This window comes from Apaloderma vittatum, unplaced genomic scaffold (genome assembly GCF_000703405.1).
Source record: "Apaloderma vittatum isolate BGI_N311 unplaced genomic scaffold, ASM70340v1 scaffold24845, whole genome shotgun sequence".
NCBI lineage: Eukaryota > Metazoa > Chordata > Aves > Trogoniformes > Trogonidae > Apaloderma > Apaloderma vittatum.
Window position 1 is genome coordinate 14,551 of NW_009718007.1, and position 239 is coordinate 14,789.

The window sequence follows — 239 nt, forward strand, 5'->3', positions numbered from 1 at the left end:
GCGGGGCAGCTGGGTAGGTTGGCCATGGTGGCGAAGGACGTGGAGGGGTGGCTGCCGGAGGAGGCTGCGTTACTGTTGGCGCAGAAGCTGCCTTGCATGGGCGCCACCGGCACACTGCTCATGGCAGAAAAGGCAACTTTGGTGTTGGCTGTGTACAGAGCAGTCCGGGGGTTGATTATTGCAGGGGACACCGTTATTTGCATATTACTGGAGCAGGAAGTCTGTCCGGCCATGGCGGA

General features: G+C 60.3%; 1 protein-coding gene across 1 annotated transcript in view; it reads right to left on the reverse strand.

The window, feature by feature from the left end:
• Window positions 1–72, reverse strand: part of LOC104274480 (zinc finger CCHC domain-containing protein 14-like) — a gene marked incomplete at its 5' end in the record, with an annotated part of 1,564 nt that extends 1,492 nt beyond the window's left edge. The window contains 1 exon segment of the mRNA XM_009870125.1: window positions 21–72. Within this exon segment, the coding sequence (XP_009868427.1) occupies window positions 21–72 (52 nt within the window).
• Between the last annotated feature and the right edge of the window lie 167 nt (window positions 73–239).